This window comes from Vombatus ursinus, unplaced genomic scaffold (genome assembly GCF_900497805.2).
Source record: "Vombatus ursinus unplaced genomic scaffold, bare-nosed wombat genome assembly UNPS02003292.1, whole genome shotgun sequence".
NCBI classification, from domain to species: Eukaryota; Metazoa; Chordata; class Mammalia; order Diprotodontia; family Vombatidae; genus Vombatus; species Vombatus ursinus.
In genome coordinates this window covers 8,038,259-8,051,598 of record NW_020943070.1, presented here as the reverse complement: position 1 = coordinate 8,051,598, position 13,340 = coordinate 8,038,259, and the positions used below count along the sequence as shown (strand labels likewise).

At 41.9% G+C, this 13,340-nt stretch overlaps 1 protein-coding gene across 1 annotated transcript in view; it reads right to left on the bottom strand.

Moving 5' to 3' along the window:
- Positions 1-13,340, bottom strand: part of LARGE1 (LARGE xylosyl- and glucuronyltransferase 1) — a 608,081-nt gene that overhangs the window by 134,871 nt on the left and 459,870 nt on the right. Inside the window, exon 7 of the mRNA XM_027873579.1 lies at positions 10,688-10,792. Coding sequence (XP_027729380.1) covers positions 10,688-10,792 — 105 coding nt within the window. The remainder of the gene's footprint in view (positions 1-10,687; positions 10,793-13,340) is intronic.

Genomic DNA, 13,340 nt, shown 5'->3' with positions numbered 1-13,340 from the left:
ACAGGAGGTAGCATGATGGTGGGTCTGGCTCCAGCTGTTAGATATTAAGTGCTGTCACCCAAAGGAGTCTAAAATCTCAGGACAGAAACTGGAGTGTAAGATGGAAAGGGAAAGCTAGAGGGCTGAGGAAGCCTGGCACGAAGAAGCCCAGAAAGACTGTGGGAGTGCCAGGCTAAAAAGTATGGATTTTATCCTAGCTTAGAGGCAATAGGTAGTCACTAAAGACATTTGATTAACTGATAAATATTTATTAAGAGCCTACTATGTCCCAGTCACAAAGTTAAGACTTTGGGATATGCAAAGAGAGAAAAGACAGTCCCTGCCTTCAAGGAGCTTACAATTAAATATGGGAGACCACATGCAGACTAAAATGTACAAGCAAGCTATACACAGGATAGAAAGGAAATAATTGGGACAGCTAGGTGGCGCAGTGGATAGAGCACCTGCCCTAGAGTCAGGAGGACCTGAGTTCAAATCCGGCCTCAGACACTTGACACTTACTAGCTGTGTGACCCTGGGCAAGTCACTTAACCACATTGCCTAGCAAAAAAAAAAAGAAAGGAAATAATTAAGAGAGCGAAGGAGCTAGAATTAAGAGGGGTTGGGGAAGGCTTCTTGTAGAAGATGGAAGAATATTTGGTACTTAGAAGAAGTCAGGGAAACCAGGAAGTAGAAATGAAAAGGGAGAGCACTTCAGGTTTGGGGAGGCAGGGGGCAGCCAAATAAAATGTCCAGAGTCGAGAAATGGAGCATCTTGTTTGTGGAACAGCCACGAGACCAATATCACTGGATCAGAGTTCTTGTCAGGGAGCAAGGTATGAAAAGTAGAAGGGGTAAAGATGAAAACGGGCTTTGAATGCCAAGTGAAGAATTTTGTATTAATCCTGGAGGTGATAAAGAGCCATCAGAGTTTATTGAGGGGGTTCAATTATTTGATGTGATTGGATCTGTGTTTTAGGAAAATCACTTTAATGGCTGAGTGGAGGATGGACTGGAGCAGGGAGAGATTTGAGGCAGGCAAACCCACCAGCAGCTATTACAATAATCCAGGAGAGAAGGATTTACTACAATCCCTCCAGGAGAGAAGGGGGTATATTTAAGAGATGCTGCACAGATGAAATCAACAGGCCTTGACAACAGTGTGAATGTGGGGGGGGGGTGGAGAGAGATAATGAGGAGTCCAGGATGATGGCTAAGTTGTAAGAAGGACCAAGAGGATGATGATGCCTTTTTTAGTAAAAGGGAAAAGGGAGGGGTCTGGGGGGAAGATAATGAGTCTACTTTTGGACATGTTGACATCCAGTCTGAGATGGCTGAAAGACATTTGGAGAGGTAAGAATGGAGGTCAGTGGAGGGGTTGGGGCAGGATGGGCAGATTTGAGAATCATTACTACAGAGACAGTAATTAGATCCATAGGAACTGATGAGCTCACCAAGTGAAGCCACATAGAGGAAGAAGAGAAGAGAGCCTAGGACAGAACACCAATAGTTAGAGAGGTGATCTGGAAGAGAATCCAGCAAAGGAGACTGAGGAGAAGCAGTCAGAGAGGTAGGAGGAAAACCAGGAGAGGGGTGTCCTGAAAATTTAGAGACAAGAGAGTAGCAAGGAGGAGGGGGTGATCAACAGCACCAAAGGCTGCAGAGAGGTCATGGAGAATGAGAACTGAGTATTGGATTTGGCTGCTAAGAGATTTGAATGGGGAGGGATGGGGCCAGTACCATGCATTAGGAAAAAGGATTAGAAGATCAGAGACAGAGGAAGTAGACTTAAGGAAGGCCAGTGAGCACAGGGATCTCTCAGGGCAAGAAAAAGTCAGAGGTTTTCCCAGGAGATGATGAGGTGTTATCTGTAAGACTCTGGAATCTAAAGTGAAATGTATACTTTTTCTATCAGGTTATTTTAAGGAAGAAAGATATGGCTAAGAAACTATCTGAATTGGGAAATCTCTGCTGAGGAGTGAGTGAAAAGGGAAGGACAAATACCTCATTCCTTCTGTAAATCTTAGGGGGCAGCTGAGAAACCTCAAACACCACCTAGTCCAAAGCAGATAAGAGGGGGCTCTTTTTTAAAGCTACCTTCTTAGGGCTTTTTCAGTGATACCAAGAAGAAATCGGGTGGGTGGAACACTCTGGAGCTGATGTTTCTACAAAATGTTTGATAAGGTCGCATGCCAGGTTTTATTAGATGGGCCGAGGAACGAGTCATGGTACAATAGCTAAAACAGCATGTTGGATTGGATAACTTGGCTCCAAGACAAGAAATTAAGAGTAGCAATAATTTTTCTTTTAAAGGCCCTTCTAAAGCCAGGAAAGGGATTTAAAGGGGGGAGAGGGGAGGGCTAGGATGAAAGGCCCATGAGGGTGAGCTCTCTAGCTTACAAAATGAAGGGTTTTTCATGAACATCTTTGAAAGTTGAAGAGGCTCAGAGGCCCACTGGAAAAAAGAGCTGAATTTGGAGTCAGGTTGTCATGGGTTTGAATTTGACTTCCATTACTATCAGTTGACCTTGAGCAATTATTTCTCCTTGTTCAGTCTCAATAATTTTACATATAAAATGAGGAGACAGAATTAGATTTTTCTCTTAGGTACATTCTAGTTTGAAATCCAGTGATCCTGATTCAGTAAAAAAGTGGGTTGAATTTAGAATTGGAGGACCTGGGTTCAAATCATTCCTCTGTCATTTACTATTTGTGTGACCACAGGGAAATCACTTCACATCTCTTGACCCCAGTGTCCTCATGAATAAAATAAAGGGGTTGGACTGGATGCCTTCGGAGATCCCTTTCATCACTAAATCCGATGATCTTCAAGTTACACGTCTTCCTCCTCCCCCACTCCTAAAATGCCAGTCTTCCTCTCATGGTCTAACCCTGTGGTGTCAAATTCAAGTAGAAACAGAGGTCTCTAAACCTTACAGATGGATCCCTGCTGCCACATTCTGGCATTAAAAAAAACACATATTAACATTATCTATGTTCTATTGTACTTTTATTTATTTTGTTAAACATTTCCCGATTAGATTTTAACCTGGTTCAAGCTGGCAGTGTGTTTGATACCTCCGGTCTAATCCACTAATTGTGATAGAGGTCAGTGGTTTTCACTCTTAACATTCCCACCAAAAAGCAACATGGCACATTAAAAAGAACATTGAACTTGGATTAGGAATACCTGGATTCAAGCCATGGCTGTGATATTTACCAGCCCTGGGACCTTGGGCAACTGACATCACTTTTCTGAGCTTCAGTTTCTATATCAGCACCATGCAGATGATAACTTACTTTATAGTGTTACAGTGAAGGTCAAACAAAATAATATATGTAAAATGAAAAGTATTTTATGAATGGAGGAGATTAGGACAAGGTTAGGGATTAGATCAGGCAGCTAGGTGGTACAGTGGATAGAGTGCTGGGCCTGGAGTCAGGAAGACTCATCTTTATGAGTTCAAATCTGACCTCAGACACTTATTAGCTGTGGGACCCTGGACAAGTATGTTTGCCTAGGTTTCCTCTTCTGTAAAATAAGCTGGAGAAGGAAATGGCAAATCACTCCAATATCTCTGCCAAGAAAACTCCAAATGGGCTCAGGAAGAGTCCTACAACACTGAAAATGACTGAACAATAACAACAGCAACAACAAGAAGGGATTAGATCTGTGATTTCATTGATAAAATCTCCAAGGAGGAAACTCCCTCCATCATTGCAAGCTGGCACCTCTTCAGCAGCTAATAGTTTTAGAGAGTTGCTGAAAGCATTGAAAGGTTAAGCTACTGAACTAGGGAACACAGTCAGTAGATTTCAGAGGCAGAAATCAAACTGAATTTTTCCCAACTCCAAGGCCATTCACTATGCCATACTGCCACAGGGTACTGGACTAGAAATCGGGAGAACCTGCAATCTCGTCTGACGCTTACCTGTTATGTGAATTTGGGCATGCCCCTTAGCTGCTCTGGGCCTCATCTGTCAGGTGAGAAATGGCTGGGGGTGGTGGTTGGGGTGGTAGTGGTAGTGTTTAGACTTGATGGTCTCCAAGTCTACTTCTCTGTCTAAATATATTATTCTTGGATCTCATGGAGGGGCTCAGTGATCCACTAGAAAGTTCTCTGAATTTAGGATGGATTATAAATTAGAATCATGTATTCATTAGAAATTCTGAATTAATGGCTTAGAATTTAGAATGGGCATGGATGCGAATCCTAATGCTCTGTCAGAGATGCTATAGAAGTGACGTCTGTAGGGTGAATGACATCAAATTTGGTTTGGTAAAACACTTTGCGGTAGTCTAATGTGCTGGTGGTATTGAGACAAAACTAAAACAGCCTCTGCCTTCAATGAGCTTACAGTCTACTGGTAGGGGTGAGAAACAGAATATGTGCAGAATGGACACTTACTAGATGAGCAACTCTGGGCAAGTCATTTAATCCTTGTTTGCCTTAGTTTCCTCATCTGTAAAATGGGGACAATAACAGCACCTACCTCCCAGGGTTGTGAGGATTAAATGAGATAATTACTGTAAAGCACTTAGCACAGTGCCAAGTACTCCCATATAGTAACACTATATAAATGTTAGTTGTTGCTGCTGTTGTTCTTCATCATCATCATCATTGCCACCACCATCATCATCACCACCATCATCATCATCACCACCATCATCATCATCACCACCACCATCATCATCACCATCATCATTATCATCACCATCATCATCACCACCATCATCACCATAATTATCATCATCATCACCACCACCACCACCATCATCATCATCATCATCACCACCACCACCACCGCCATCATCATCATCATCATCATCATCATCATCATCATCACCACCACTACCACCACCACCACCACCATCATCATTATCATTATATGAAGCTGAGTGAGGCAAAGGAGAAATGGAAAAAAAGTCTCCTCTGGGTTAATGAGTAGTATTGAAACTGAGATTCCCTGAGCTGAACCTTGAAGAAAGAGAAGATGGACTAGATTCGATGACCTTTAAAGTATTTCCCAATTATAAGATGTTTTCATTCTTTGCATTACCCAGCACACACTGGGCTCTCCACAAACACTCACTAGTAATAGTCCAAACAATGTAATCAAAGCAATTCAACTTTGAACATGAGAACATGCACAAGCCAGAGCTTAGGACCCTACCCTTTTGCCTCCCTTTTACTTCATAGAATCTTTATCTTCTTCCCAGGCTCAGTGCAAAGGCTACCTCTTTCAGGAGGCCTTTCCTCATTCTGTCCTCCATTGCTAGAGCTTTCACCCTTCCAAATTACTTTGAATATATGTTATTTTTCATTAACTGTGTGCTTCCTGTTTCTTCCCAGTAAAATGTCAATTCTTTGAAGGTGAGGGCCATTCATTTTTGTTTCTGTATCTCTGGTGTCCATCACAGGGTCTGGCACATAGTAGGTACTAAGTCATTATTTGTTCTTGTTAGCATTTCTCCCATAGGACACATATCAGTATGGTGTGAACAATGATGAAAAGATGGACAATAAGGTCCTGTCCAATAAAGAGTATCTGAACTCTAAGATCTCTGAGTTCATTCTTAATTTGGGGTTTGGAACGGCAGTGAGTAAGGGATGGAGTGGCCTAGGATTCATGACACCCTGAAAATCATCTAGTATGGGACTTCTTAACCTTTTGTGTGTCCTGGATTCCTTTGGCAACATGGTAAAGCTTAGGACTCTGCCTCAGAGTCATGTTTTTAAATGGATAAAATATATTGGACCATAGGGGAAAGTACTGTATTGATTTTTTTTAAAGTTCATGGACCCCAGGTTGAAAAGCCCTGTTCCAGTCCAATCCACTTATATTAAAGATGAAGAAACTGCGGGTCAAAGAGATTAAGTGACTTGCCTGAGGTCATAGAACTGAAATTCGAACCCAGATCTCAGGATTCCAAATTTCAGACTCTGCCCACTGTACCCTGCTCCATCCCCACTGCGCATGAACTAAAGATAGTAGATTTTAATGGGTCTGTCAGAATAAAAAGAAAAGAGTAACATGTACTGCTAAATTTCCTTATCTATGGCCGGGCTTACCCAGGAAACTTTCACCTGCTAAGAGTTTTTGTTTTGTTTGTTGTTGTTCAGTTGTGTCCAACTCTTCATGATTCCATTTAGGGTTTTCTTGGCAAAGATACTGGAGCAGTTTGCCATTTCCTTCTCCAGCTTGGTTTTTAAAAATACAGATAAGGAACTGAGGCAAATGGGGTTAAGTGATTTGCTCAGGGTCACTCACATACCTAGTAAGTGTCTGAGGCTGGATTTGAACTCATGAGGATGAGTCTTTCTGACTTCAGGCCTGGAACTCTATCTATTGTGCCACCTAGTTGCCCCCTGCTAAGAATAAACCTCTCATAATAATAATAATTCTAATAATAGCTGACAATTATGTAGCACTCACAATGTGTCAGGCACTGTGCTAAGTGCCTTACAAATATTACCTAATTTGATCTTCACAACAACATTGGGAGGTAGGTGCTATTATTACCCCCATTTTACAGATGAGGAAACTGAGGCTACCCAGGGTCACACAGCTAGGAAGTGTCTGAGGTCCCATTTGAACCCAGGTTTTCCTGACTCCAGAATCAGTGCTTTAACCACGATACCACCTAGCCACCTCTCTTGCCTTCATTGCCAGGATATGGGCATTCTGGCTAATTCCGCCCAAGAATGCCTTAATTGGCAGTTGCATTGGTAGCTGTTATTGACTCAGCTCAGTGGTGTAGGCCAAGATGGAATTGAGTTGTGAATGGCCTGAGTGGGATGGGGTTGGGGAAATGACCCTCCTCTCCATCTTCCAGGCTCACCTGAGGAGAGAATAAGGAAAGCTAAGACTCAAAGCCTGGCAAATGGGAGGTGAGCAGGGCCTCTCTATGGGGTCAAGTAGCAGTGGCAAGAGGAGACTATGTCATCTGTGACTGCAAATGCCATTTTCCACCAGGGGTTTGCTATGCTCATCTTCCAAGACAGAGCATGGACATACAAAACCCCAGGGCTGGCTGCTTTTGATTTCTGGCAGATACAGAGAAGCAATGTAGTAAAGTAGATAAGACGGGATTCAGCGCTGGAGGACCTGTTGGCTGACAGTGGCTCTGCTACTTAGCCTGTGTGTCCTTTGGTAAGCACCTTCTCCCTGAGCCTCAATCTTCCCCATCTGCTAAAAGAGGGACTGACCACATTGGGAGTTCTCAAACTGGGACCCATGCACTTGTTTATTAGGGAAAAAATGAGAACTGTATTTTAGTATAGTTGATTTCATTTGTAATCCCGTGTACTTTATTTGATGCTTTTAAATATATGATTCTGAGAAGGGGTCTATAGGTTCCCCAATCTGAAGGTCCTTGTTGACATCTAAGGAATTCTGCTGGCAATCTTGTAGTTTGTTGGTTGTGTCTGGGGGAGTCTTGTCAAACACATCACATTCCTTCATGACTGAATCTCGTATTCCAACCAAATAATCTGGCCAGGATAGCAGAGAGAACATTGGATTTAGAGACAAAACCAGAGTTCAAATTCTAGCTCTCTTGCTTATGACCTGGATGTCCTTAAACAAATCACTAAACCTCTATGGATCTCAGTTCCCTCTTCTGTAAAATGCAGGCATTGCCCGTGGTCTTTTTTCTAGTGCTAAAGCCCAAGATCCTAAAATAATAGCGGCACACATAAATGTCATGCTTTATGGTTTCCAAAGCATTTGGCATACATTATTCCACTTGATTCCCAGAATGACCCTGACAGGTAGACAATAATAATAATAATAATAATAACTGTTATTCATATAGCCCTTTCAAAGGCATCATGAAAGCCATTCACCGATAGATAAGTAGTCAAAGGATATGAACATACAGTTCTCAACAGAATTGCAAACTATTAGAAGACATAGAAAAGATTGTTTCAAATCACCACTAATAAGATAATGCAAATCAAAACAATCCCACATTTAACCTCACACCCAGTAAATTGGCAAAGATGGCAAAGGGTGGGTTGTGGAGGGGTTGGGGTGGATGTACAAATAAATTGTTGATGGTTGAATTGGTCCATCCATTCTGGAAAGCAATTTGGAATGATGTGATTCCAAGTACCAAACTTTGTCCCAGACATTTCCATTGCCAAGGATATACTCCACAGAGATCAAAGATAAAATAAAAGGCCCTGAATATAACAAATTATTTATATCAGCACTTTCCATGGTGGCAAGAACTGGAAGTCAATTAAATACCCACAGAATAGGGAGTGGCTACACAATCTTTGATACACAAATGTAGTAGAATATTATCAATTACAGCACATCCTTTCATCACTGAATCTCATATTCCACCAGAACACAATGCTCTGGGTAGCAGCAAGAGTACTGGATTTAGAGAGAAAGAGTCTCTTTCATCAGAAATGAAGAATATCATGAGTACCGAGATACATGGGAAGTCTTTAGACATACAGATAAACACATATGTATCCCTTTATGGCTGCAAAATGTTTCACATACATTTTATTTCATTCTTGTAGCAACTCTCTGAGATCAATTCTGTAAGTATTGTCTTCCCTATTTTTCTTGAGGAAATTGGGGCTTAACGGGAGTTAAGTGACCTGCCCAAGGTGAGGCGAATAGTATAACAGTAGAAATAGATCACGAACCTGAGTCTTTGGACTCCACATCTGGCATTCTTTCCATTATAACACAATCACCTCTGTTGGCACCCTTTTCCAAGGAGCAGGTCATGTGGCTGGACCTTGGAGGAGACTAACTGAGGCGGTTTTGCAGAATATGAAGAGTAATTTCCATACTCTCCATGGGAATCTACAGCCCAGGCTGGCTCATCTTGGGAAGCCTGGCCCCATTTTTTGCTCTAATAACAAATCCCCTTCATCAAACCCAGTCCCTTCCAAGGCAATATAAATCCCCTTGTAATGACCACTTGGTGTCACTAGGTTATTCAAATGGACACATCACTTTAAAAAGAGCCTCTCCCATCTGCTCTGCCCATTTATTACCGATAGAGAAGGAAGTAGCTCGAGCACGTTGGCACATAAAGTGTGCGGAAAGAGGTAATTTAGATGCAGGGGTGTGTGCCTATGTCTCCCACCTGGTATCTGCCTTGCATTTTCCTTCCACTGTGGGAGGGAAGGGTGTCTCATCAGATACAATCAATTGCTACTTAGACTGCATCCTTTTCCACCTCCTGGTGAACTGAATTGATGCCCCAATTGTTGTTTTATTTTTTGGTTTTGTTTTAGTAGGACAGCTCTGACCCTGATGCTGTTGTCCTAGAGGCAAGGCAGTATATCTTTATCTGACATTTTCTGTTGCTATTTGCTGCAGAAGAAGGAAAATAAATGTTTCTTCCAAGGTTCATTCTAGATTTCTCATCTCCCCCTAACGAAAGGTGGGTGCCTCCTGTTTTATGAAAACAGTTCATTTCATGAAAATAAAAAAGCAAAAAATAACTAAGAGAATATGTTTGCTTTACAAAAGGAATTACAGACATTACTTTAAATGGATATCATTCTCAATATGATTTGCATAGCACAGATGTAATTATCATAGTATATTTTAGAAATAAAACACAGGCTTATAGCATCATAGATTTAGAGCTAGAAGGGATCTTAGAGGTCATCCAATCAAACTCACCCATTTGACAGATTAGAAGACAGAGGTAGAAGGTTAAGTCATTTGTTCAGGGTCACACATTTATTATGTGTTAGAAGTGGTATATGGACTCAAGTCTTCTTGACTCCAAGTGTCTTGCCCTATCTATTCTACCATGTGCAACCCATTCATTGAAGTAAACTCACATACTTCTGGACTAAGGCATGGAGTATATGTATTCACCTCAAAGATGAATCCACCTCTGGCTCTCTTTCTGACATCATGTCGTAACCTCATCTACCAAAGAGGAGCACACGTACCCTGTGACAATGTCTTCCATTTTTTGGGTGAATTCAGAATGTCTACTAGACAGATGGATAGATCAATGACTGAATGGGGGCTGAGATTAGGACTCCAAAGTGGAGTCTATCATCAGTCATTTACTTTGTTCTAATCCAACATGCATTTATTAAGCACCTACTATGGACAAGATGCTATATTAGTTACTAGTGATGTATAAGAATCATAGAGTCATGATTGTAAAGCTAAATCTATGATATAATAATCCCATAAAGTCTATTCTGCTGTGTTTCAGGTTTCTTTTATCTTTAAAATAAAGTGGTTGGTTTATCAGGGGTGGGGAACCTGTGACCTCATGGCCACATATGGCCTTCTAGGTCCTCAAGTACAGCCCTTTGACTGAATCCAAGCTTCACAGAACAAATCCCCTTAATAAAAGGATTGGTTCTGTAAAATTTGGACTCAGTCAAAAGGCTGCACCCGAGGACCTAGAAGGCCACATGTGGCCTGGAGCCCACTGGTTCCCCACTCCTGGTAGATGGTCTATAATACTCTTTTTGCCTCCAATTGTATAATCAATGACTCTATAAAGTCCCTTCCCCACCTGGGCATCAGTTTTTTCAGGGGTAAAATAAAACAGTTGGAAGGAACAGTTTTGAATGTCCAAGACAGCTCCAAACTCAACAACAGTATCTGTCCTATAGGATTTTGATACAAAGAAATTCAAAATAAGCTTTTAGATCATATCTTTACGCTCTGTGAATATCTTGAGAATTTCATCACCTACCTGTGTTGTAGCCCCTCCCAAGGGCAGGCCATGGTCGGTGATTTTTCCACAGGTTTCCCAAGTACCAATCACTCTGGTTCTCCACCAAGCCCAAAACCTGTTGACCTGTAAAGTAAGTGCAATGGAAAAACATCAGCAGAGGGGAGACATGGAAAATAATAACAACAATAGTAAATGCATCAGGTAGTAGAGGAATACCTGGTCTCAGCATCAGGTGGTGCAGTGGATAGAGTGCCTGACCTGGAGACAGGACCTGAGTTCAAACCTGACCCCAGACACTTACTACCTATGTGACCAGGGGCAAATGACTTAACTCTGTTTGCCTGTTTCTTCATCTTTAAAATGAGAAGGAAATGGCAAACCACTCCAGTATCTTTATCAAGAAAACCCCAAATGAGGTCACCCAAAGAGTCAGACATGACTGAAATGACTCAACAACAACAAAAATGAAGCCTGCTGGCTGTGTGAGCCAAGACTGAGTACATCACATCACTTCTGGAGCCACAGGCCCCACTTTATAACTCTAAGCTGGGGAGAAGGGGTCACTGCATAGTTCTTTCTTTGATGAAATTACAGGTACAGGCCACACAACAATAGCAAGCAACATGAACTCAATCTCATCAAGTGCTTTGGAATGACAAAGTGCCCTACACACAGTATCTCATTTTCATAAACCATGTGATCTTAATGCATAACAATTATAGGGCCCATTTCTGGGGCAATTTGCAATTTTTTTGTTCTGCAATATTCCCTGAGGCAAGGAGAGGAAGCATCTCATCAGCATTTAGAGACAAGGAATCTAAGGTTTATAGAAAGGAAGAGACTTATCCACCACCCAAGATATGTCATTGTATGCCATAGAAAAAGCAATGGGGTTGGAGTGGGACCATCTGACCACAAATTCAGAGTTAGAAAGGATATTAAAGGCCCTCGTCAAACTCCTTAATTTTACAGATGAGGGAAATGAAGACCAGGGAAGTTTGGTCAGAAAAGTGAGTCAGAGGACAGATTCAAATCCACATTGGCTCTGATTGCAGAGCCAGTATTAAAACATGCGTGTGTGTCTGTGTGTGTATGTGTCTGTGCGCGTGTGTATTTTTTTCTCCTCTCCCTCTTTTTTGTGGGCCAGTATACTTCCCATTGTACCAGAATCAGAGGTTATTGTGTTGTTCAGTCATTTCCAGTTGTGTTTAACTCTTCATGACTCCATTTGGGGTTTTCTTGGCAGAGAGGCTGAAGTGGTTTGCAATTTCTTTCTTTGGCTCATTTTACAGATGAAGAAACGGAGGCAAACAAGGTAAAGTGACTTTCCCGGGGTCACACAGGTAAGAAGTGCCTGAGGCCAGATTTGAACTCAGGAAGAAGTCTTTCTCTATCCATGGTACCAACTAGCTGCTTCTGGCCAGAGGACCAGGATTCACATCTCATTTCTGGTACTTACTATCTAGGGGCAAGTCACTTTACTCTCAGAGCCTCAGTTTCCTCATCCATAAAAAAGTAAAATAGATGATTTACCTCTAAGGTCTTTTCTAATCCCCAATTCAGGAGGGTATACATTCAAATGCTTCTCTGACATCAAGTCAGCATCCTTTCTTTTATGCCCCGTAGCCTCAAATATATATCTATTCTTCTATAACCTAAGTTCCTCAGGAACCATGAGGTTTCCATCGGTGCCCATTTATTCATTCAATAATTATTTAATATTAACTATATGTGAGGCACTGCTCTAGGTGATTGACATATAAAGGCAAAAAAGAAATAGCAACAGCCCTAAAGAAGCTGGCACCTAGATTGGGGAGAAATAACCGTACCACAAACAAATAAATATAATGTGATTATAAAGTAATCTGGGTGGGAGGAGAGAGCACCTATTGAGGACATCAGGGCAAAGCTTGTATGGGAAGTGACCCGGGAGTAGGGGGGGTGGGGTAAGGCTTTGGAGGAAGCTCAGCCTTCCAAGAGATAGAGGTGAGGTGGGATGTCCTCCAGGCATGGGGGACAGCCTGTACAAAAGCAGAGATAGGAGACAGAATGTGATGAATGGGCACCAGTAAGCTGGACTAGAATGTTGAGTATATGAGGGAAAACTGTGAAATAGTCTGGAAAGGTAAGGTGAAGCCCTATTATGAGTGGCTGGTGACAAACAGGAATTTGCATTTTATCACAAAGGTAATGGGGAGCCACTAGAAATTCTTAAATGAGTGACATAGCCCTGTGCTTCAGGAATATGAAGTTGCCATGTGGTTGGTGGATGGATTGGAGAGAGCACAGCCATAATTCTGGGAGACCAATTAGGAAGATGTTGCAATGGTCTGTGCAGTAAAGGGTAGGGACCTTAACTGGGTTTACGTCTGTGCAGATGGAGAGAAGGGGGCAGATGTGTGAGATGCTGTAGAGGGAGAGTTAAAATGTCACTAATTAGATATTGGGATGGCATGAGGGTTAGGTGAAAACTTGAAGATGACTCTAAGGCTATAAACTTAGGTGACTGTAAGAATGGTGCAATTGATGAGATCAAAAAAAGAATTCTGGGAATAGGGAAGAGTACGAAGCACAGGAAAGGAACTGGGAGCAATCTGGAATCCTTGACCCAATGAACGCAAATGGAGCAGTGCCATCCTCCTACCTTCATCCTGGAATACTGGGCCATGTG